This window comes from Tinamus guttatus, unplaced genomic scaffold (assembly GCF_059628265.1).
Source record: "Tinamus guttatus ecotype Peru unplaced genomic scaffold, ASM5962826v1 Tinamus_guttatus_pri_ptg000530l, whole genome shotgun sequence".
NCBI classification, from domain to species: domain Eukaryota; kingdom Metazoa; phylum Chordata; class Aves; order Tinamiformes; family Tinamidae; genus Tinamus; species Tinamus guttatus.
The window spans coordinates 2002637-2020633 of record NW_028289064.1 but is presented as its reverse complement, the minus strand read 5'-3'; the positions used below and the strand labels follow the sequence as shown (position 1 = coordinate 2020633).

General features: G+C 44.0%; 1 protein-coding gene across 1 annotated transcript in view; it reads right to left on the bottom strand.

Moving 5' to 3' along the window:
• ITGB1 (integrin subunit beta 1) overlaps window positions 1-15048 on the bottom strand; it is a 39858-nt gene extending 24810 nt beyond the window's left edge. The window contains exon 1 of the mRNA XM_088533965.1: window positions 14949-15048. Coding sequence (XP_088390091.1) covers window positions 14949-14957 — 9 coding nt within the window. The 5' untranslated portion in view covers window positions 14958-15048. The remainder of the gene's footprint in view (window positions 1-14948) is intronic.
• Between the last annotated feature and the right edge of the window lie 2949 nt (window positions 15049-17997).

Sequence of the window (17997 nt, the reverse complement as noted above, 5' to 3'; positions counted from 1 at the left end):
CACCAGGGAGCGCCAGAGCGGGGCTTAGTTTCATCCACCTGGGCCCAGCGAGGGAGGTGGTGGCAAAGATCAGCTGGGGAGAGCAGAGAACTGGGGAGAAGCGCGGGACACTGCAGGGCTGCAGCGGTCACCACCAACCCCTCCTCTGCTCCTCACGGCTGCGACGGGGCAGGAAGAGAATGGTTTCTAAATTCAGCAGTATTAAACTCTCTGGAGAGGCCCATTTGAGGATTTGATAGAGCCCCTCCTAAAAGCGGTCTGTCCTTCTCACTCACTCCTGAAGAAAGTTTAGGCAACTTGCTTTAACTAGAGACCTCAACTTTTCCGGGTGAATTTTAGGCACTGGCAAAAAATATAAAGTGTTTCAGATCAAGCAGTTACTTTTGATTAAAAATTTAAATTTATGATGTAGATTTTTCCATGTTTCTTAAATAAATAATTCTTCATTTGAGACCTCAGCAGCTATCTGATTTACGTAATCAATACAAATGTTGCTGAGATACTAAACAATAGATCAATATAAACATGACTAAGATACTGAACCCTCGTTGGGAGTTACATGGCTTGCAGAATAAACTCTGAGACTGCAATGCTAAGGGTGTATTTTTCTTGACCGAAGTGGAAACTTGAGGTGAGCACTAACAGTTGGAAAACTGGAAAACCTTAAGCAAAGAACCAATATTTTAAGTCACCTTGCAAAACTATTTGCTTCCAAAATGCAGCGTTAACTATTTGCACAGAACCATTACTGCCTCCCTTTGCAGATCCTGATCTTGTGTGATCAGAAATTATTAGCTAATGGAGTAGCCAGGCAATGAATTAAAAGGGAGCCCTCGAGGTGGACCATGCGAGCACGGTCTCAAGAGCAGGACTTCCCAGCAACACAATCCAAATGGAAATCCAGAAGCACCTCTGCTTTCACACAGCCCAGTTCATGCTTCATAAAAGCCAAGATGTTCTTTCCCTGGCAGTTTAATAGCCATTAACAGAGAGGGTTTTGAAGTGTCTGCAGTAATATGGAAAGAATGGGACACTACCCTGGATTAATTTGCAAAATAACAAATTCTTTCACACTGAAACAGTTTTTAAACAAAGTTTCATCATGTCAGGGATCCTAACTCAAAATATCTACAGGAAAAGCGTTGAGTTAGGGCACTACTAACTAGTAAAATGATCAGCAGGATAAAATGATCAGCAACAGTTCACACTGGCTTTCATTTCTATCAGCTTTTATCTTTATATCAATGGAATAAATCATGCATAGTCAACCCAACTATCACGGATAACCATTTTCATAGGGCATAGTATACAAAAATAATATAAAACAAAACAGTTATGACTTAATTTTTAGCTACAAAGAAATAGAAAATGAAACAGGAAACTAATCTTCAGCTCAGGTTAGGGAGCCAAGTCCTCCAGCACGGTTATCTGAAGAAGCCTAATGAGCATATGTCAATGTTTAGTTCAGAAAATCCCTCTGCAGAGTTAGGAGTCCAAAAAAAGACAAGACGACATTGCCTGGGCTTTTCTGCGTGCCAGAAGCTTGAGGAACACACGGCAATCTGGCAGATTCTGCTGGGGAACCGCGACGCCCCGGCCCAGGCTCAGCACGGCAGGCACGCGCGCGAGCACGGCCGTGTTGAGGAGAGACCCTCTACGGAACAGATACAGAGCCCTTCCCCACAGCGACTTCATCCTTAACCACTGCTGAAAAGGTCCAAGGGGGCGAATGGCCTAAGGGTCTACAGCAAGGATTGGATTCAGTGGGAAATCAATAGTTGTTATGTTCCAATAAGACACTTGTGGGTCCTACATCACTTCTGCAAACCAAGTCCCCGTACCTGTGTCACGGTCCTTAGTTTAATGCACAACAGTCATGTACAACACGAGCAGGCTGACCCCACAGCTTATAAGAACAGATGTGGAGCTCTGTTCACAGTTCTTGTACTCCCAGAGTACTGTTTTTTCTGGTTTTTTTTTTTTTTTTTTTTTTGACAGTTTACAAAGGCAACAGCTGCTTTAAAACAGAACAGCTAACTCAGAGGCACTTGCAGTTTCAGATTGTTCTTAGTACGTAGCATTTATTGATACTTGCTCCTTGATTTCAAGGCAGCCTTCAACTTATTGAAGGTTGTAAATAGTGGAACAGCAATTAACTATTTGTTGGTCTTAACCTTGAATTGAGCAGAGATAAATCTGTCTAAATCAGGTGCCTAGCTGCAGGGAGGTAGGTGGATGTTTCTTGATAAAAACACCTGCATTTCCTCTCCACCTACCTTATTTCAGAACAGCAGCAGCTGGCAGTTCTGTTTTCTTATATTTGACCTCTCTCCAGCTTGAGAAAGATAAAAACAAGTGGACATGGAAGGTCCACCTGTAAGGCTGCTTTTAATCACAACGGCTTGGTGATAGTTCCCATAACTTTTAACAGCACTAAGGTAGCACCCCGGCAGTGAGGTGATTGGCTTCTCGTTTCTCTCCAGCATAAAAGGGCTTGGTTTCCCATTTCCAGGGAACGCTCTATCACTTTACAGGAGATTCTGGTAAGCACCTGCCCCAGTTCTTATCGAAGAGACGCTGGTACGCAGCCAAACGAAAGGCACCGAGACGGAAAATAGGCAGATAACATTTTAACTCTAGTTTATCTATTGAAGCACTTGAATGGTGTGAGGCAGAAGGAAGATGTAAAAGTGGAGCTGCAGATCCTGTTCCCTGTAAAACCTGTATTTTTTACAATACAGTGTCAACGGATAAAAGCAAAATGAACCTGTATATCACTGTTTAGACCACCAGCTTTATCCCTTTCTCACCAAATGCCCTAACCAGTAGGAAAGTAGAGCGATAGATCTATGTTCACACTTTGACACAGAAATTTAGGCTCAAGTTTAAGCTGAAATCACCAACTGTGCACCCGACTATACCAAACTATATGGATCTTACTGCAGACTTAAGCAAGATAAGGGGAATATTCACCTTCCAACTTCTGCTTGCAACAAGCAACTCTAGACACCCTTCTTGCTTAGCAAAAGCTCTCGGGGACCTCCTGCAAGTAGACTCTTACAAGGCACAAGAGGCCTATCTAGGCAGGATAGAGCAGATAATGTTTTGCTTGCATTTACACTGTATTTCCATACATCTTTTCACTAAGAAGGCCCATTTGTACTATCATTCAGTGATGCAAACTCCCACAACCAGCTACAAACCTAAATAATATTCACCACAAACCAAAGGAGCTTTTAAAGTAAGTTGTGTAACGCTGTAATAATCGGAAAGGGTAATTCTAGCGCAGCCAAAGTCTACTTGAATAGAAATATGTTAGGAAAAGACAAATTTAGAATCACAGGAGTCCAGATTTCATGCTGGATATGGTGACGGAAAGTAAAAGAAGGAGCAAAAGGACCAAATTACCACTGAAAAGAGACCTCACTGGTGAGGCTGACAGGCGAACGGCAACCTCAAACTCTTCCCTGTGCTGCAAGGCCCTGTGCAGAGCCTTGGAGCAGTGCAAGGACGAAGTTGGTTATTCAGCACCTGCTTTGAGGCAGGGTGGATATTTTAGCAGTGGGTGTGGGCAGTTCAAGTCACGACCAGGCAGGTCTGCGCCGCGAATAATTACTAGTTTCATAAGAATATTTTCACTACATCCACCAGCCTCAGCCTTAGCTTTGTCCTAGTGCAGACAGAGAGACTATTTGTATGATGTTTTCTTGCACAGTTGATACACACTTTTAAGCCAAGATCCCACAATTTGAAGAGTTGTTTTGGAAAGCATCCTGATGTTTAGTAAAGCCAGAACTGCTCAGACACAGCCCATGTAAACAAACAACCAGTGCATGGTCACCACATACGGAAACTAGCTCACCATGTGCCAAGTGAGGTGCTTTCCTCACGAGAAAGCTTTTTTTTACCCCACAATGTAGGCTTATTCCAACCTTTTAGCCAAGAAATTATCCACAGGCAGCAGTTTATAGGATAAATTCTGACAACTGTATCTTGGAAAAATCAAACTAACAAGTGGGCTTATTGTTCACGACTAAATTGAGGGAAATAAGGTTCTATATTCTGAATGACAGCAGGCAGAGACTTGCAGCCCTATGTAATTAAAGCACCAGTGATTCACTTTTACTCTTCCTTACTTATGGTTTATACCTAGTGTAATCTAGAGCTGACACAAAGCCATTTTCTAACTTTATTGTGCTGTTCTACAGTTCTCCAAATATTGTGTTTACACAAATAGGGAATAAATAAAATACAGAATAAGAACACTAAAATCCCCCTTTCCCTTCTTCTCCAATAAACCCTGTGTTGGTGAATTCTGTCTGCAAAAGACAGATTCATAATGAGAACGTTTTGAATCACTTCAAATTTGAAGCACGGACAAAGAAATAAGCCCCGTTTGTGCGGTGCTTCTGGAGCGTGCAAGCACGCCACAAAGACTGCGCCAGTGCTAAGCACCACCCTCCCGGCACTGCCCATGAAACTAATATTTTATATAACAACAACAGTCGCATACGTGCACACCAAGGTAGGATAAAGAAAGGGTAAATGTGTGCATATATCTTCATTATTAATGAGGACATTAACATGTTAAGAACCAAAACACACTTCATTTTTTTCCCCAAATATTGATTCTTTTTCCTTGAAATATTCACTACTAAAAGTATCTATTTTCTGAGCTCTTGCCAACGCAAGTTTCCGATAATTCAAATGCATCACAGCTTTGATGACTCAAAACATGCACTCTCCATTTTACAAGAAACTCTCTGTACACATTTCTGCTGTTATCAGGAGTTATTTTTCCATAATGCACTTCAAAATTTCACTGTTACATGTACTTATACCTGCACTGTAATTAAAAAAAGACAAAAAATTGCTGCTGTTCCATTACTTTTCAAATGCTTTTAGACCCATTAGTCACTTTTGCCGTAATAATTTAATCCCTCCTCCAAGGCTACAACACTATATACTCAATCAAAATTCAGAAGGAAACCTGCCATGTAAGTTTAAACCACTTCCATTCATTGCAGCATTACTAGTTTTTCCTAAGGAAATGTTTCAAAATGGTAAGTTATGGTGTTGTTTTAATATGGCACTCTATGGCCGTGGGGTGACCAAATTTAATAATCAGCTTGTTTACATAGGTCTTGCTCGTCTTCAAGACTTGACAGCTAAATTTAGCATTTCTATCTCAAACGGATTTAAATTAGGAATGCTACATAACAATTTGTGTCATTCCAATGCAGAACATGGCTGTCTGTTCTGTGTGTATTAAATTCCTATACTCTGTAGCTCTTACTATTCCCCTGCAGAAGTTATTTAATTTTGTGCAACTTGAACCTCACATTTATCTATAAGCATGGGGAAAAGAAAAGTTTAGTTAAACATATAAATACAGCTCTTAGGCAGCTGACCATAACTAGTGCTTCTGAGATCATATTGCCTTGGTAATACTCCATGACTGGCATAATGACTGGCTAAACTTACATTAATCCAAGCTTTTGATTTAAAGGAAAAGCAGGTCACGGATATATACATTCTTAAGTAAAAAAAAAAAAAAAAAAAAAAAAAAAGAGAGAATTTCGTTTATAAGACTTATCAGCTATTTCTTTAAGAGAAGGTATCCGCAAGCCTTGCCCTCTAGTGCTGCAGATAGCACAGGAAGCCGCAGGCTGCCATACAGCAGAGGGCAAACCCAACTCGGGGTTTCACATGGCAGCGCTCACCCCACCAGTAGCTACCATGAGCACCTATGTGGCCTCCCAAGCTATGGTTTCAACAACTGAAACCAACTGAAACGTTAACTGCTGCCACGAGCAGTGGCACCTCTGCAGCATCTCCAGCACCTCCCCGTCCAGCAGCAGCCCCTGCCCGCTGCGCTCGCGCCCGGCACTTGTCCGACGCCACCATGAGCCGCTGCCGCTTGCTGGGCTCGCAAAAGGGTAACCTTAAGCTGTTCTGCCCCCCTCATAACCCAAATCACTTTCCTGTGAGCTTCACGAGCTGGACCAGGCCTCCAAAGGGACAGGCGAGGGGTAAAGAAGCAATTTTTAAAGAGTCAGAGCTGGTTTGCAGACTGAGGAAATTAAAGTGCTCGCTTGCAGCGCTGCTAAAGCCACTGAAACCCAGGCTGCCCAGGCCCACCTTCCTTCTCTGTATCCTTAGGTGAATTGTGGTGACTGCTCGGTAACACAGTGCCCCAGTTTGCAGAGCTACTGTGCTTCAAAAGCAAGCTGAAAAACAGCAATCCATTTTCACCCAGGTCAGCTCCTAGAGCCGGTTGTTTATCAGGCACCTGCGCTAATGCAAAACGGAAGGAAAAGAAAATGTGCAAGCAGGACAGGACCAGAACAACCCAGTTTAGGCTGCCCAGAACAGCCCAGTTTAGGCTGATTTAATCTGCTGCAGAATCCATATTCTTCCTCCTTCCACCTGATGTAACACACTAGGTTTTAACCAAGTTTCAAACTTGAAAACACACACGATGCAATCCACAAATCCCGCTAACAGCGGTCAGCAAGTTCAGCGGTACCATTTACAGGAACTCCATTTAATTTTGAGAGCACCTGACTGCCAGCTCTGCCAACCATTAGTCCTGAAATTACAAAGCACGAGATGTTAACAGGAACTTCAGGAACTGAAAATCTGTTTTAATTAGTTTTTAAATTAATAGCCTTAAAACGATTCTTAAACCCTCACTAGCAAATATGTCTATCTTTCAAACCAGAGACTAGAAAAAGGTCTTCAAAGGTTTTCATACTAGAGCACAAATATCTGAAGCTGCACCGTGTATTTACATGGCCCCTAGTACAGCAGAGGTGGCCTCTGAACAAGGAGCAAAGTGCAACGAAGGATGTTGAGGAAAAACCACGTTTTACTTTGCAGTGCCCGTGGTTTGTTAAACAGTAAGCCAATCTATTTAATCAGCTGTTAGACTAAATTAGTGGGTCAAAAAATTAAAACTGAACACAAAGGACTGAAACTATTTAATCCATTATTTCTTAATTTAGGATTGTAGTGACAAGTACATAGTGTAAGATTCACAGGTACAATCTAAATATTTAATTGCTGGTTTCTAAAGAGTCCCCATTCTAGTACCACTTAGAATCAGGCTTGCACTGCAAGAACGCTCATTCCCAGCATATCATCATCAGATCAAAATCATGCAGAAATATAACCAAAAAATAATCTACACTTAACCATAGATAGACTCAGACCTATAAACCATATATATAAACCTTGGAGCATCCTTGCCAGTAAGTGACACTTGGCTTCCAGGAGGAACGAGCATTGCTCACATTCTCCAAGCAGTGACTAACGATGGCAGCGACTGCGGTAGCGCCGACTGCCTGGTGAAACAGCCAACGCCTCCCAGATTTCAGCCCTGCACAATCTGAGCACTTGCAAAAAAAAAAAAAAAAAAAAAAAAAATCAGTTGTCCTTGCCCAAACCAGCTGCTTGTGCTGGTGGTGACAGCGCTAGAGACACGGCTCACATCCCGCTTCGAAGGGACCCTCAACAGGTAACAAAGTCATCTCGAAGTTTCTCAACGGAGCTGAGCAGATGCCCTGACACAGGCTCCGCTGCTGAACAGCGCCAGGTCCCTTCTCCAGACCCCACGCCCGCCCTCCTCCATTGAGCACCAACTGCTGGCAATCGTTTGGCTGAAGCTGTTTTTCAATCAGATCAAATATATCCCTGACTTACTGCACAATTGCACGACTACCCCGGTGTGGAGAGGAGGCTGGCGAGACTGGGAGGTAGTGCAGGACCCCCCACTAGCCATAACGTACATTGCCACACATTGCTGCAGAGCTGTGCTTTGAGGAAAAGAAACGTACTTTTAGTTGAATTCATACTTCAATGACCACTGGAACATTTTAAGGAATATGAAATTCAGAAGTTTCAAAACTACTTGTCTACTCCAATGTTTTGAGATATCACTAATGAGCAAGCTGTTTATTCTAATCTCCAGAATTAAAACTGCTACAAGTAGGAGAAGTGCTTCCAGCTGCAACCAAATGTTAATCATATTATACCTATCATTCATCCAGAGAGTGAAACTGCATTGTGAATTATGCCCCAAAAGGCACAGCTACTGGCACTATCTTTTTTTATTACTACCTAAAAACTCTCCAAATTAGCTGGCAGCGATGAAGATGCTGGCAGCAGTCTTGCACACTACAGTTACTCTTTAATGCTAAAGCAGTTTTTCCACAAAACCTGCTGGTATCAGCAACATCATATGCACTGTTTTAGCCTATCTTTTAGAAGTCAGGGAAAAAAAAATAAGATGTTCATCACTGCTCAAACTGCATTATAAGATTGATAAAGAATCTAAAGCTGATATGTATAGTACATTCTTAAACAAACAAAAAAAAAAAAAGGAAATTTGCTATTTCCCCTTACACTCATTTCCTTTCTGCATACACTTGTGGGTGTGAAGTCCGCACCCAAGAGAAATTCAACAGTGAAATCCTTGAACACCCATTTCTTCCACAGCAGATTTGCATAGAGCTGATAAAAGAGTGATTAATGAGTGAGCGATTAATTAGCAATGATTAACACAAAAATTACACCTCCTTTCTGAACTGTGCAACAAAAGCAAAGAACAAATGTTATCTCTCAGAATACTATACTTGCTTAGGATTGCTTTGTAAATGTATATGTTACATTCATGCACAGCTGAAGGGTAGATTTCTATCTCAAAACCAGCAATTTGACACTTTTAAAATGGTCAATTACTGTGTTTTATGGCGCTGAGCTACATTACTCCCCTCAGGACTTACAGTCTTCAACAAACACTACAAGCCGAGAACATTACCTTACGCTAAATACATCATTGCAAAAACTGATTTTGTAAATATATTTTCTTCATTATCCCCTTAGCATCTTAAATTCTACCAAACTGTGCTCCTATGTAAATATCAACTTCAGAGAAGATAATTCTGACTTTATATTATACCATAGCCCATCACGGCTAATTTGCTCGTACACAGAAAAACAGACTATTAGTAAAAAACCCACATAAACAAACAAACAAACAAATCCCTATTCCAAAGGTAATCAACATTGCTTATCCAAGTTAATCTTGTAGCTCATATCAACAAAAACTTCTTCCTATTTCTCTATCTTATCATCAGAAACAGGTGTATATCGCTTATGCACTGGGCAAGTGCAAAGTCTTCAGCCATCCCACTAACAAAGATCTGGTCAAGATAAAAGAAAATTCACTTACTGCAGTATTTAATCCAGATTTAATGATATTCAACTGCTCAGATGTCATTTTTAGATCCTTAGGAGAATGATCTTTATCTTGAAAAGGTTACATTTTTGTATCCATCTTCATTTCAGAAATATCTTTTCCTTTTCACCTGTACTCTTGCCTTCAAAAAAAAAATCCTTCCACTTAAGATCAATGAAATTAGAGAGCTATGGGCCCAGGCAGAGCTTGGACATTGCCCAATTTATTACTTGAGCAACTGAACTGCAGAGGCACAGGCCAGACTATTTGATCAGCAGGTCCTTCAAATGACTTCCTGAGCTCTCATGAGGCTCGTGACACTGCTGTCCACCACGAACATGGGGACGATCACACCAGAAGCTGCTTCAGGACAGCACGAGGCCACAGAGAGCCCCCCAGAAGCCCTGTGCACCACACAGAACAGCTGAGAACAAACCAAGCAGCTTCAGAGCACAGCGAGCGGCGCGGGAGGAAGATGTTCATCTCGGTGCCAACGTCTTACATTAACACAGTGTTAAATCACATTTAACCACAATTGTAACAAAACCAGACTCTAGAATGACAGATATCCTTTTTTTTTCCCTTTTCCTTGAGAATTAGTTTTGCATCCCGATCTCAACATTTACTTGGAGGCCACAGTTCCAGCAAACCAAACACCTCAGTCTCAGGTTTGTTTTAGAAAACCACATCCTCAAGGACTAAATATGCAGATTACCCAAGATACTACCTTTGACTCACAATACCATGATTTTCTAAACTAAGTATCAACTCTAAACTCATCTAATAGAAATATTTTTCCTCTCTCTTAAATAACCACAAATCAGTCATTTTTACTTGAGGGCAAGTTCAATGTTTCGGTTCTGTCCAACATATAATTTCTGTTTTCATTTTACCACAAAAGATAAAACAAGAGAAGAGAAAGACAGGTTTCACTTTTTCGGTTCATATCCCACATAAAAAGCACCATTACCTGCAAAGCTCCATATGTTAAAAAAAAACTATTTTGTTAAATGCAACTTATATGTGAATATTTGTACTAATATGTACACTACACAGAAATTTGTATTTAATACATTAAGAATCCATATGAACAACGGTCTCTTTCCTGCTTATGCACTAGAAACTATCAAGAGTAGAAGTTAATCTAAGCCAGATAAGTTAAGACTAGGACTAAGTTGAGCAAAAGTCTTATACACAAATGGTATCATAAATCACAACAGTTTAGGGGAAATGTAGACAGAAAGCTATTGATTTTCAGCAGAATGTGAGAACTGCGTTCATTCATCAGTGATATATAGATATTTTTCTTTGGGAGAAGGAAAGGGAGGAAGAGGACAGTAAGAAGCCACCAGTCTTTACAGAACAGCCAACTGCTGACACAGCTGTTCTTAGCAGTACCAAAGTTAAGGTTCCAGCCTCCAATTTTGTTACTTAAAACTCTCTCCTTCAATAAAAAAAGACAGAAATATTAACAATATTTCACTGTTGCTGTTGGAAAAGAAAGAAAGAAAAACAAAATTGCTTTTAAAATAGAAAACATACTGCATAACTCTCTTTGCACCTGACAATTTGAGAAAGATACAGACAAAAGATACAGATTCTAGTGCATTAAGCTGCCTCTACTCAGCAACATCCCACACAGGATTACAGAGTCAGGTAGGAATCCCACCACCTTTCCCAAAGTAAAACATTAATATTATTGTCTCATCAGGCCAACTTCCCAACTATGTGCTTGGATAATAGCAATTTTTGCACTAAATTGGTGGCTTCTCCATTCCTCTTCAACCTGTTAATGGGATTATAGTCTAGGAAGTCTATAAGAAGTATCCTGATCAGTTTAGAAATAGAAAAATAAAGAGGCCATTATAAATGTGCAACATGTTAAATAGCAATATTCTGTTTAATAGAACAGTAGTATTTAGTGACACATAATTAATCATTTACAGAAGTCAGAATTTTCATTTTCTTCCGCATAACATTATCCACAAGGTTTAAACTTGCCTATGGGCATCTATTTCACTGCGCCTGTTATCCCCATGAGGTTAGAAAGAGAGTTTAAGACGGTCTCATCATAGACATATCCTGACTGCTCACTGTAACAGTTGGGGTTTCCAGTCATCACCAGTAGGTTACTAACCATCACCAATCATTACCAATCATTACCGATCACCCTCAGGCAGGATAGGCACTGGGGGCAGGTGACCTGGGGGTGGTGAACAGAGTTTCCCACCTCCAGGTACACACGCAGTGACAGCGTAGGCCACCCCATCAGCTGCACAACCACAGGAGCTGAGAGACTACAGCGATCAATACCGTGGCCAGCCGTGGTTATTGCAGAGCAGGTAACACCTTCCTTTTCTCTGAAAGTTGACAGCAGAACACACAATAAAAGCGAGTAACAGAGACAGGAAGAACTAGAAAGAAATAAGAAGACAATACTAGCCACTTGCAAGACATTACCCAGCATAAAAACAAGCCAACTAATTTCAGCTTTTTGTCACAAAGGGTGTCTTGCAACAGATTTGGACTGATGTTGGCAATAAGACCATGCTGCAGAATTTACTTTTGTACTTATGCTCTTGGAAGTTCATGATGTGACACTCATTTCTGAAAAAGTGCTTTCTTCAGAAATAAGTGACATTCCTTGACACTAAGGCCTCATTTTCCTGTAAAGCCTTTACACAAACAAGTGTTTGTGTAAAGAGGACAAACACAGAGACACCAGCAGAAGCCTGAGCAAAAGCCTGAAGGAGATGGCCAAAATGTTTAATTGGCAATGTGAAAACTGCTGATTAGAATAGTACAGGACAGAGGCAGGAGGAGAAAAAAAATATAGAACCAGCAATTAAAAAAAAAAAAAAGTGGGAGGTGAGCAGCAGGAAAGGATGGTTTAAGGTCTAGGGCCTAAATCCTTTATTGGCAAACAGCAGTATTTTAAAGTCCCTGACAAAGGTTAGTTCGAAGCAGAGCAAAAAATCCACAACCCCCAAGCCTGGACTCTTTTTCTCTGGAAAAGAGACCAATGCACCTTCCAAATGCCATGTGAGCAGGAATGGTACATCTTAAAAGCCAATTAGCTTGTCACTCTTAATACCAATAATAATAATAAAATGCTCTTTCAACACCAATTTTGCAGAGTGGGAATGTGTATAATAATAGTGTGCATATGGAGGGGCACAAAAGACACCTGGAAAGGGCAAGGTGGAAGGAGAAGGTGAAGGTTACAGCTATCAGCAGCAGTTTCATTCAGCCTCTGCTCCTGCCTGGAAAGACCCACAATGTGTCCCCAAACTAAGAGGGAGAAGGGGCACCGTCCTTTAGCCACCACTCTGCAATGGCGACAGGAGCAAAAGCTGCACGAGGCATCAAAGCAGACCTGCATCTGCCTTTCCTGAGGAAGCTCAGGCCCGCAAGAAGAGCAGGAATACCAGGGAATCCATCAATCTGACATGGAGAAAGAAAAAACAGAAGGGCGTGCTCAAAACGACAGCCCTTCATGCCTAACAGCAAGGGTCCCGTCACAGAGCAGCTATTTCAACAGAACTATTTCTAAAGGCCACGTTACCAAGAAATATTGACATCCAGGAAGTCTGTCACAGGCTGAGCACAGGGCTGGGGGAGCTGCCGTCTTGGCAAAGACGTAAGAGCTAAATGTGCACCACATCAGTTGACTAAATCCAGCCTGGTGGAGCTGTAGGCATGACAGCTATTTACAAACAACTGAAGAGCGCTCATACCAAAGGCAGCAAGGGAATTACGATCAGGTCAGCACGAAACACAGCATGCAGCAACCCTGTATTTACAGGGCTCCCTCTGAGCTCGCCTTTTTGCTGCCTAAGTCTTCAGTCTGAGCTGCCTGCTATAGCACTGCGCTCTTTTTAAATATGCATCACAGCAGCTCTACCCTAAGACAAGTATAGGGGGGATGGCCAAGAGCAGAAAGATGAAATCATGAATCGGGAAGCAAAAACAGCAGGAAAAGCTTCCGGACAGTTTGCATTCAGCTGTGGGAATCACTTCCCAAAGGAAGTGGCAGAGGATTAACCCACTTGAGTCACTTAAAACTAGACAAGACAAACACTAGAATTACAGCTTCATATCAGAAATTCACGAATATGCTACAGAAAGGTGCATCCTTCTGAATCAGCCCAGCATAAAGGTGGGCATAACTAGGGACATTACAAGATCCGATTATCAAATGTACAAAAAACAGCCTGAACTCTCTGGCTGCACAAAGGAAATCTATAACAGCTATAAAAAGGGCAGCAGTTTAACTGTTCAAATTAGATTTCAAAAGAAGACTGATTTATTTATCGTGTGGATGGCAAACAGATACGGCACTTACCAACTCTAAATCTGATAGAGACAGGATTCTATTCTCCGCGGTTGTCAAGCCCGCACCTTTCACTTTATTAAGTGTATTTGTAAAGGGCAAAAGTTTACATTGTCTTCATCATAGACTTGCCTCATCCTGCCTACCTGCTGCCAACGGCTCAGTGTTTTTGCACTCTTATAATGTAGCCGTAGGCAAGCTTGCAAAACGCCGTTTAATCAGTCGCCGGAGGCAAGTAATATTTCTTGTGATATGAGAATCTATCACCAGTTTCATCATCAGGGTGGCTGTGAACCCTGTGCCTTGGCTAGAATGGCTTCAGTACTTTGAAAACCTAGTTTAATTTACTCCTATATTTTTCTAGCAGCAAATCATTCATTAAAAAAAAAGTGGCTACCAAGTCATCTCATGTCCCAGCAGCAAGCTCGATTTATCACCACCATCATTTATTGAATGACTAACCAGGAGCACAATTATCAACAACTATTTGCACATTCACAAAGTCCTATTTCCCTTGGACACTCAAGCATGTGTCTGGCCTTTGCCACGAGCAGTTTCACCCGTCTGAATGGAGACGGTCCTTGCTCCTCAAGACATACGTGGTGGCACAAACTGGACTGTAACAGATGCAACAGACGCAAATCTGGCAGAAAAAACCACCTTTTTCACCTGACAAGCACTTACCCATAAGTTGGCATGAACAAACCACTGCATTATACCAAAGGCAAAAACAAACACAAAACACATGAGTAACAGGCTGTTCTTTTGTTTTTATCCCATACTAGAAGCCATTCTCAAAGACTACTTGATGAGCCTAACTGGTAGGCAGTAAGTTATAGGAATCTCACTTTGGTTCAAAATACGACTGAAACAACGAGTCAGGACAGAATTTTCCACCACTTCGCCTCCGCTCGCCATCACCGTGTGTAGATGGTGCTGCTGGCCCACACGCTGCCCCCCTGCTGCTGCCACAGACTCCAGAGGCGCCTCCTGGAGCGGGGCCGCCTCCCCCGCGCAGCCCGCAGCGGCGGCACCGACCCGCGGCGCCGCAGTTACGGCCCGCACTGACTCAAGCGCTTTTAATAACCCGGCTTTTAACAGCTCACTTTAATAGCCTTTTTTTTTTTTTTTTTTTTGCCCCCCCCCCTCCCCTGACGACTGAAGCGAATCGCTGCCCCGAGTGCCCCTTGCGCCTCTGCTCGCGCGGCCGCCGGGCCAGCGCACGCGGCCCCGCGCAACTTGCCCGGGACAAAGGCCCGTCCCGGCCCGCGCTCCCGCCGCGGCAGGAAGCGGCGCCGACACCTTCCCGCAGGAGCCGCCTCCCTCCCTCCCTCGCTCGCTCCCTGCCTCCCGCCCGCGCCGTCCTCCCGCTACCTCGGCCATGGCCGCGGCGCCGCCGCTGGCAGGGGGCGCGCTGCGGCGCGGGCGCCTCCTCCGCCCGCCCGGGTCCCGGCAGCGCGGGCTGCAGCTCCTCGTGCCGGCGCCCTCCGCCCGCCCGCGTGTGCGCCCGCCCGCGGCCTCGGCTCTGCGCTGCTGGCGGGAGCCCGCGCGGGGCGCGCAGGGGAGGGCGGCGGAGCGGAGCGGAGCGCGGCGCGGGGAGGCTGCGGGCGGCGCGGGGCTCTTTCCCCGCCCCGGAAGCGCATTCCTCCCCGCTGCCGTCAAGCCGCGGGCGGGGCGGTGGCGCGGGGGCGGCGGCGGCCTCGGCTGGCGGCGGGGAAGGCGGAGGGAGAGACGGGCGGGTGAGGGGGCCGAGCCCGGCGCCGGGCGCGCTCCCCCGGCAGCGGCGGGAGCCCGGGCGCTCCGCTCCGCTCCGCTCCGGCCGCGCTGCGCGCTCCTTCGTGCCGCCTCCGCCACCCGGTTTGGCGGCGTCTCGCTGGCGCCGCCGTCCCTGTGCGAGGCGGTTTCCCGCCCTCGGGGGAAGGAGGGGAATGGAGGGGGGTTGCGGCCGCTCGGGCTGGCGGGTCCCGGGGTCTTCCCAGGGTTGGGAGCCGCTCTGGGGGCTGAGGGGTCACCATGAACATGAGCAGGAGTGTGGGGAGCCCCCCGGAAGGTCCCTGTGCCCTGTCGGGTGTGTGTGGGCTGGAGGGGCTTGGGAACTGACAGGCCCCTAACCTTACACCAGAGCTGGGCCCCAGTTTCGCTCGCCACTTTGTCATCGAAAGTTGAATAGTTTCTGGCCTTCCTTAAGGCGTTCCCCTTTCTCCTGCTGCCGTGGCTGCTGTGGTTCCTCGTGGCTTCTCTTGTCTGTGGTCACTGCTCTGTGGATGGTGGTGACGAGCTGGGCTGCAGCCGCATCCGGGTCTGTGGCCACCCGCGTTGAAGAGCCCTGTGGAGGGACACGCCGAGGAGTGGGAACACTGCGGGGTGGACACACTGCTCCCCATGGTGGGACACACAGAGGGGTGGACACACCGAGAGGTGGACACACTGCTCCCCATGGTGGGACACACAGAGGGGTGGACACACCGAGAGGTGGACACGCTGCTCCCCATGGTGGGACACACAGAGGGGTGGACACACCGAGAGGTGGACACGCTGCTCCCCATGGTGGGACACACAGCGGGGTGGACACACCGAGAGGTGGACACACTGCTCCCCATGGTGGGACGCACCGTGGGGCAGACACATTGCTGTGGACAGGAGCAGCGGTGCTCCCAGGTTGGAGTCCATGGAAGGACCACAGCACAGCAGGGCTTTCAGTAGCTAATTGACCAACCAATAATTATTTTCAAAAATAATGAAAGTTAGTAAACTGATTAGTGGCTTTAGCATTGCACTGTGTGTGTATCGTGCTGCTACACTATGGGAGAAGACTTGAGAAGTGGAACGCTTGCTGCCAATTGGCACGTACTATAAACATTCTTTAAACATGCTTCAAAATACTTTAAAATATGTTCTTGGGAGATGCATTGGTTTAAAAAAGAAAAAGAAATGGCATTCAACACTTATTTGGAGGTAAAATGTCAAGGGAAATATAATCTATGGACTCCAGAGATTTCACAGAGGTGACTATGTGTTTGTGAGTGACCCACTGCTTGAGCTTGTCTCAGTTCTTGTTTTGGTATGATTAACTAAAGTGGTGCTGCACAGTGTTAGTCATTCTGTAGTTTTTCTTCTGTTTTATTATTAGTAATAAAAACAAAAAGCAGTGCTTCTGTCTCACTCAGGCACAACATGGAATTCAAATGTACATTCAAATTGGCCAGTGCAGTTGTTCAGGATGTTGTCTCTTAATGTAGCTGCATTAGCAGAAGCTTTTAATACTGGTACAACTGTAATTTTAAAACTGTTTTAGTGGTATTAGAAAATGAAATTGAAATGATAGGCTGCTGTTCAACTTCATGAAGGGTGAGTACAACAAATGAAGTGGAAAAGAGATAGCTTTCTGGATCAAAGATAAAGAAGTCAGAGTACACACGTTGCAGTTAGATTATTATTAATACTACCAGGACTAAGGAAAGAAGCTGTTATAAAACCAAGCTTTTTAAAATCATGCAACATAAAGTAAAGGCAAAAGCAGGAGGAACAGTGATCTGCAAAAAAGAAATCTGGGCGTTGGAGGGAGAAAAACAACAGCCAAAATCTCCTTCTGTGCTTCTGTATTTCAGGAAAAAGAAAAGAAAAAAAAAAAAGCATGCACTTTGCCAGAATATACAAATGGTGAGTAAAAATGTACTATGGTGTACTGCAAGCAAGTAGTGACTGAAAATATCCCTCATTCTCACTGTTGCGGATTGCTGAGACTGGAGGTGTAAATAGAAATGTTTAGTAAAGAGATACTTTGAGGACTGCTGCACTGAGCTCAAACATTTGTGTGTCAGGCTGACAGTGGCTGGCTGTGCTGTGTGATAGGAAATTGGCAAGAAAAATCTCCTGAGCTGCTAAAAAGATTACTGAATTATTTGGCTGCCTTCTGACTGAAAGTTACAGATGCGTATGTGCACCGTTTGTTATTTTCTAACACTTCCGAAGTACTAAAGATGTCAGGAAAAGTTCTTGAGGTATCTGAGCCAGCAGACACAATTGCAGATGATGTCAAAATGTTTGTTGTCGTGTCTCAGTGATATGGTATACATGACATCTGTGAGGCTGAACATTTTTTTGCATGAAGGGGCTCAAGAAATTGCTGTTTTTTGTGGCCTGTTCAGGCAGCTAGGAATCATTTTTAGACTGGGTTTGTTAGTACTAGCCCGGATGGCATGTTCTGGTTATCCACATCCTTACATCTCATGGAAAATGGATGAAGAAATATGACACTGGGGACAGGATTATGAAATGATATGTGTTCTTACATATATTTTAGATTTGCTATTGTATGTTAGCTACTTTTTTTTTGTGCTTGTATGTCTGTGATTATAAGACAGCTAATCAATATAATATTTGAAAATACCAGAATTAATATATGTTCGTATTAATAAACTTT